General features: G+C 39.5%; 1 protein-coding gene across 3 annotated transcripts in view; it reads left to right on the top strand.

Annotated features, from left to right (window-relative positions):
- Window positions 1–206: 206 nt before the first annotated feature.
- Window positions 207–7562, top strand: part of CTDSPL (CTD small phosphatase like) — a 78729-nt gene continuing 71373 nt past the window's right edge. For all 3 annotated transcript variants that reach the window (XM_076332013.1, XM_076332012.1, XM_076332011.1), the window contains exon 1: window positions 207–424. In XM_076332013.1, coding sequence (XP_076188128.1) covers window positions 349–424 — 76 coding nt within the window. In that variant the 5' untranslated portion in view covers window positions 207–348. The remainder of the gene's footprint in view (window positions 425–7562) is intronic.

Here is a 7562-nt window from a genome sequence, read left to right as displayed (position 1 = left end):
GGCTTCCCGGAAGGGTGAATTGGATTAATTACTTTTTTTTTTTTTAAGGGGGGGGGTTGATTCGCCTCCCCCCCTCCTCCGTGGAGGATTGGCGCCTGGAGGAGGCGGCGGTGGCAGCGCTACCGGAGGGGCCCCTGTGCGCGGTGCTCCCCCCTTCCCCCCTTCCCCCCCCCCCCCCCCCCCCCCCCCGGCTTCGCTCCTGGAGGAGTTTGGTTTTTTGTTGGTCTTTTTTTTTTCTTTTTTAAATACAAATCTGCATATTGATTTTTAAACAAACAAACAAATCCCCCCCGCACACAAGCCTGCCTCTGGGAGGGAAATAGCCAGGTGAAATCTCACTCTGTTTCCATGGACAACCCGTCCATTATCACCCAGGTGACTAACCCCAAAGAGGAGGAGATCCTGTCCTGCACTCAGGATAAAGGTGAGCTGCCATCTCTCTTTCTCCATCATTTTTTTTTTTTTCCTGGAAATCGCTGCTTAAAAATGCACGTAGTAACAACTTGCATTCTTCAGTGACCGTATAATCCTCTCTCTAGGCTGCTGGGAATAGAGGAGGGCTTGTTGGGTTTGGGTTTTTTTTTTGTGGGATGAAGATATTTGCATGAAGGTTTCTGAAACTGCTTGCTGGATACAGCTGAGAACTTCTTACAGTGTTTAAATATTGAGTTTAATCAGCAGTTATTTAAAGAAAATATTCTTGTTCGGTGAGGGTTGGCGAGGTAACTTTGTAAGGTTGTCACTTTGCAGTTAGTGCCCTGCTGCAGGGAAAGGATACCTGGATGGGCTGGATGTGTTGGAAGGTTTTGAAATCTCAGCTGTAAAGATTTTCTTCCCTGCCCCCCCTTTTTTGGAAAAAAGGGATTCCTGATTTCTCTCTGCTTTCCTGTATTTCTCCCTGCCTCGTGTTTAAGAACCTGTGTAGCTTTGAGGTTTGTTGTTGGAGGATACTTGTGTGCCTCAGAAAGAAACATGGGCTACTTTTAAAAGCGGGCTGTATTTACTCTGTAGATAAATAGTTGTTGCTTGTGTCAGGCTTCACACTTAGGTTGCATTTTACTCCAAAATAAGATGAATCCAGCCTGGCCGAAGGAGCTGTTTCTCCTCAAAAGTCTAGACGTTGAGGATTGCCCTTAACCTTGTTTCCTTTTGGAAGCTCGGAGGGTCCTTGGGCTGTAAGTGGTTGTGTCCTTACAGCTGGCAATGAGAAAGGTACGGGTAAGCAGCAGGGTTCAAGTTCTGGGGAGTTGTGTGTGATTGCTTGACAGATTTGGAAGTTATTTGGATGTCAAGTTTATGGTTTGTTACAGGCAGTGCTGGTAAAAAGGGGAGAAAGGACAGAAATCAGAAGTAGAGTGTGTGGCGACGTTCCCTAGTAGGTATGGTAATAGACCTCTGAGTGGTCTTCTAAAAATGGTAGATTGATATATCTCCCCCTAAAATCAATGCTTTTAGTATCCAGAAAGCTTCCATTTTTGTGTGGCTCATCTTGTAAATAGTGAGGGGTCCTGTATCGTTGGAGAAGTTGCTTCCTGTTACTTTCGAATGAAAGGCTGTACGTGAAATATCTGTCTTCTCATCTCACCAATGCTGACTGCAGAAGAAGTATGGAGGTAGATTTAAAAAAAAAAAGCCATCAGGTTGGGGGGTGTTTGAAGGAAAAATTATTTTTTTGTTCAGTATAGGAGTGCTCATGTAACTCTCTTTAATTCATATCGCTTGTGAAGTGATGCCTCCACCACGAGGCCTTGTTTGTCTCAAGAGATTTCTGATGTTTTCCTCCGTTTTGGCAACGTTGAGCGTGGGGTATCTACAGTAAGTAAGGTGCTGGTGCTCTGCCTATGATGTCTGCTAAGACCTGGTTTGGAGTAGACGTACGTGATACTGTGCTCAGATGTTGTTGTGGTCTTTACGGCCTATATTATTGTACGTATGGAAGACCTTCATTAACATTGTTAGCGGCTGGTTGAAATTTTACTGTAAAAAAAGCCAATTGAGACAAGTAGAGGAAAATTTGACAGCTCAAAATAAGAGTTAACATCCACATCAAACAAGTGTCTTCAGAGTCCTCGGTCCAGTGAGCTGTGCTGCGTAGCGAAAATATGCATATAACTTGCATAACTATGCAGTAACTTGCATAATATGCATTGTGTTCTTGCTATTGGTTTGTCTTCGGCAGAAAATCACAATGGTCTTAATTGCATAGCAGGGGCTTTTCAGGCTGTGTGTTAGCAAGGGTGGGCTGGGAGAGAGCGGAAGGAGGGTAGTTGGAGTTTGAGACCAGAGGAAACTTCAGCATGATCTTAATACAGGAGGTGGATTAATGTTTTTTCTAGGTGTTGTTTTTTTTTTTAATGTGGTTAAAGTACATGCTTTGGATTGACTGTGTGCTCTGTGGTGAGACTCTCAAGTCACACCAGAGCAACTTTTGCAGAAAGAGAATTGCAGGTCTGTCCGTCCTGGGCTCTGGAAGGAGAGTGTTGCTTGCTCTTACCTTGTCCGCTACAGGTTTTCCCACTGCTCGAGGTACGGAGCTTGTGAAAACCCATTGCACTGCCTACCTTCCTTGCGTGGTTGCATATCGTGTCACCCAATTTTCTGCTAGATTTCTTAAGTTTTAGCAAAGCCTTTAGGTCCGGTGAGCTACGAGAGAGCCCGAAGCTGAGATGGTGAATACAGATAGGTTCTTAGCGGGAGACTGATGTTTAAAGTGAGTCTTCATTGCTAATTCAGATTGAACTGAATGCATTGGTACAAAATGGCTAACACATTTGTTAAGGCATAATGAATTAACTCTTTATTTAACGAATACAAGAATCATCTGAGCCGATCTTCTGAAATTTTGTAATACAGGGAATTGCAACAGCACTGTACTAATGTGAGCAGAGGCTGTCCAGTTTAATGAAAACCTGCTTTTTCCTCCGAGTTTAGCATTTGGCTGCAGAAATATGTTCCAGGATACTAACTGGCATGTCGTGGCTTCAGGAGTCAGGGTTTTCTTAGGGTTTTTGGGACCTTCTGTTCATGTTTCTCATGGAAAAAATTGATTTTTTCTTGTTGTTAAGCTGGAGAGAAGCAGTTTTACAGTAGCTGAGCAACTGCTAAATAATGCATGTGTATACCTTTAAGTGATTTTTTTTTTCCCCCAAGATTTTTTTGAAGCTTTTAATCAGCCGTGAGTCCAGCATTTAGCTTGATTTATTTCTTTTAATGTATTTATGTTTTAGAAGGAGCTTGATGTACAGTATATGCTTATGCCCGATTTCTCTTGTGCAAGGGAGCGCGATTGGCAAGAAACAGAGCTGTTCTCTGGTCATGGGGCAATTATGTCTTTGAGTAAATACTGTGCTTTACAAATAAAAATGCCCAAATATTTTCTTGCTAATCTAGATGTATTAAAAATTAGCTTTTGAGATAAGTGCAGCTGTGACAACTTGTTAAAGAAGAGCTTACTAATACTAAGATGGAATTGTTAACATTTATTTTTAACAAATAGTAAAAAATTTCAAAGGTGGAAAAAAACAGATCTTGGTACAAGAACCATTCCCTAATACGTTGCCACATGGTGGTGCCCTGTATTTAGTTGTCTGTCAAAATGAAAGCTGAATGTGGAAAGTTGCTACAATCATATTTTATTATTATTGTAATGTTTGTTCTGAAATGCCTGCGGTGTTCGTGCTGCTAGAGGATTTTGGTCCCTATCTGTGTTGTTAAATTAGTTCTGGGAAATAGAAACTTACGTTCTCCCAATTGGAAGTGATACATAGCTGATTAAAAATATTTTGAGCACTAAATTCATGGACAATTTAATTCCCTGTTAGTTTTTTAAGTAACAAAAAGAGTAGTTCTTCGCAGAAATATTTTTATGTTGTGGTCATTTGGCACTTCTGGAAACTGGAAGCATTAACAAGACTTGTAACTTGAAATTAAAATGGAGACATAAGTATGTGAAAAGGGGTTTGTTATATCAGCGGTAAATGTGAGCAACTAAGAAAAAATATAAATAAAAACTACAAAGGAAAACTGAAAATCTGAATCTCCGTATAATCAGTTCTACAGATAAAATCAACTGTTTATTTTATAAGGAAAGTATTAATTCTTATTAATTAGTTGAACAGTGGCCTCATGTAAAATCTGTACAGTTAAATCTATAGAAAACAGTGCAATGCTGGCAAGTCTTTGTACTGAGTGTCACTTAGAGGGTGTGATCACGGATGGGTAATAGGCATTCCGTCCAAAGAAGTGAATTGCCCTTTTTTACCTACATGCTTTAATTTGATCCTCATAAATGATGTAAATTCTTGGTTGTTTCCATGTGCCAAGTTAAGTAGTAGCATAATGATACTCCAGTCCTCCTTCAGGTACCAAATCCTTCAGGCTGTGGTGTTGTGTTTTCTCTTTTCTGATACATCTTTCCTGATTTCTACAAAATTTGTCTGTCAGCTGAGCATCTATTTTCAGTTATTTAGAGTAACTGAATGTTTTAGTGTCCCTACAGAAGTGTATTTTCTTCTGCAATAAATTATTTGAAAAAGGTTCACAGTGGAACGTAAACCATTATAATTTTTTTTTAATGAACAGTGTAATTCCCCGAGGATGTTTTCACAAACAGGCAAACTTTTTTGCCTTCCTTTCTTTCAAATAAAATTGGGAAAAACCAGCAATGAGACCAGTATTCATTATCATTTCAAATAGCAAGTTCTTAAGATCTCAACTTAAAAGCCAAAATAAGTGTTTTTAATTGTGTCTTCAGTAAAAAGCATTCTGAAAATATATGAAAATATTTTGTATATTTTTTTGCCATTACATCACCGGTTTTCAGAGTACTCAAACATTTGAACATAGGTTAACGTTCCTGAGACATTGTCTCAACAAATTTTTATAATATTAACTTCAGAATTTTAACTTTAAAGTAGCATTAGAAAAAAAAAAGGTGGAAACCACTCCAGCACTAGATTGGAATGTGAGTTGCTCACAGAGGGTAAAATTTTAAATCATTAACTAATGACATAGTTGTTATATGAAACCAGCGTAACCATACAGTAGGTTTTATGTTCCAGGGAGACTGTAGTAACCTGTAGTAACCCAAGATTTGATTTAGGGTAGCAGTTAACAAGCTGAAGTGTACTGGCAGTAATGTGAATGATAATTTGCATGAATATCTAATATTCAGCCCATGTCTGTAAGCTGCAGCATTATCATTTCTTCATAGTGCATGTCGTCTCAAATTCATATTTGTTTCAATGCAGAGATTTAACTAAAGCGTTCAGAAGTTTAACATGCCTTTAAAAAAACAAAGTTGACCTACATTTTGCCAATTCAGTATTCAGAAATGCAAATAGCATTTTCTGAGCTAATCAGTAAAATGCAGTGTGATCGATGCTACACTTCATCTTTCAGAATTTAATCTGAACATTACAAATAAGCCTCTGGATAACGGGTCCATGTTTGTTTCTTTAAAGTGATACGAAAGTAAAATGCTGAGAAAGCGAAAGCTGAGAGAAATGAAACTCGCTTATTTGGTCAGTGTTGGTGAAAGATGTTCCTGTTTGCCTGGTAGATAGGTTTAACTATGGGAAGCTTATTTTTCTGTCACGGAACATTTAATTTATGAGTTTTACTATCTTGTAAAAGTCATCATTCAGACATATGAAAATGGTTGCAAATTAGTTCTAGCCCGCAATTTTTGTATATGTTGAATCTTAAATACTCACTCTGTAAGGAAGCGCGCCTTTGTTTTCTGCTAAATTTTGAGTTGGAAGAGTTGTTGGCAATGACCACCATGGTTGGTGCTCAGTATTACATTTTCCATTAAAAATCCCGCTTTAAGCAGTCCTGGATATGGCAATGTTAATTTGGGGAGTGAATTTGTCCATTACTCAACCCTACCCAATGGAGAATTTCGGATGGATTACTTTGAATTATATTTGTAGTGTTTCTGTCCACAAGATTTAACATTTTCCTTTTTTTTTTTAAAATAGGAAAAGCAAAGACAGGTCTACATTCTTCCTTAGGTTTTTACCCACTGTGTGGATCAGTAGGGGAAGATGCGGCTCATCCCTCCTCCTCCTCCCTGCCTGGGGGATATATATTGCTGTGAGAGAAGCTAGGCATGTGGATGTATGTAGGACCTGGAAGGAGAAGAGAGCTGCTCCAGTGCTCCAGCCTGTTTGAGGGACAGAGCAGAGGGTATGAGCTCCTAGCTCTTGAGGGCTGCTGAGCCCGTATGGGGACTGATAGTGGGACAGGGAATAGGTTTAGTGTCTGCTATGGGCTCCCGACCTGCTCTGACCCCATCCATCCTCATACAACTCCAGGGCAGTGGGTACTCTCACGATGAAGTTGGGTCTCTGTCTACCCAGTTGGGTGGTTGTCTGTGTTCCCATATCCCAGTTCATAAGTATATCCAGAAAGGGGCAGGAATCTTCCAAGCTGAAATAAGAGCACGGCCGATAGAGCTAATGAGCAAGCCAATTTAGATGTTTAAAGACCCCACCTGGATTGCTAGTAAGGATTGTATACTGTTTGATTCCTCTCAGCAGTGGAGGCCTGGCTGGAAAATCTCGCAAAAACGCTCAGCAGCATCTCTGAAGTCTTCATGTGTCTATTCTATTGAATGATATCGATACAAGCTGTATTTTCAGTGCTCATCTTCCTGGCCAGGAGGCTCAAATACGATGTCATGGTACCAGTGGGTTTCAATGCTTTGCTGAACTTCCAGAGCTTTTTGTAAGGGACTGCAGGCTGGCACAGAGGAAAGATGCCTTTTGTGCTGTAATGTAGCCAGAGACATTTTTAAGAGTTTCACGTTGGAAATGTTAATCTCCTATAAATACTACTTTTGCCCGAGTTTGATGGGAGCTTGCTTTATTTTTACTTGGAGAGGTTAAGGCGTAAAATGGACATAGATGTGACAACTACAAAGGGTGTAAGTAACATCTAAATAGATCAGAGTAAAAATACGTTCCACATGGTCTACTGTGGTATAATTTTGGCCTTTTTTCTATTTCTAGAATGTTTGCTATAAGACAAAAAAATCAAAGTGAGTCTTATACAGTCCAGTCCTTTCGGTACCAGCTGCTAGTGTGTAACATGGATATTAGCAGTAAAAATGCCAGCTTTAGACAAATGAGCAGAGAAAGTTCTGTGCGTGGTGTTGGGCCTACATAAAGTTTGTAGGCTTTATTCGGTGTGTTATCAAAAGGATCACTTACATAGAAGTGCCACTGCTTGTTTTCTTTGTACAAGAGAATAAAGTATGATTTATAAAAAAAAGAAAACCTCATTATTAGAAGTGATTGGCTGTATGAGAAACTGGAATTCTATTACCTGGAAAATTTATTGTGAGTCAAATCTGAAGAAATATATGGTAGACTTGGATTCTACGAATGCTAGGTTTTTTTAAATGAGATTTTTTCCTTATTTGTTTTTACAAGGAAGAACTATTACTTCTGAACCTTTATTAGTATATTTAAAGCCTGACAGACAGGGGCAAATAAGATCTTGCAGGCTGTATTTTGTACAGAAGAGCAACCCCAAATGAAGGATGTGTGGTCTGTCAA

The sequence above is a fragment of the Aptenodytes patagonicus genome, chromosome 2, assembly GCF_965638725.1.
Source record: "Aptenodytes patagonicus chromosome 2, bAptPat1.pri.cur, whole genome shotgun sequence".
Taxonomy (NCBI): domain Eukaryota; kingdom Metazoa; phylum Chordata; class Aves; order Sphenisciformes; family Spheniscidae; genus Aptenodytes; species Aptenodytes patagonicus.
The sequence above is the reverse complement of the archived record's forward strand: the minus strand, read 5'-3'. Positions and strand labels throughout refer to the sequence as shown.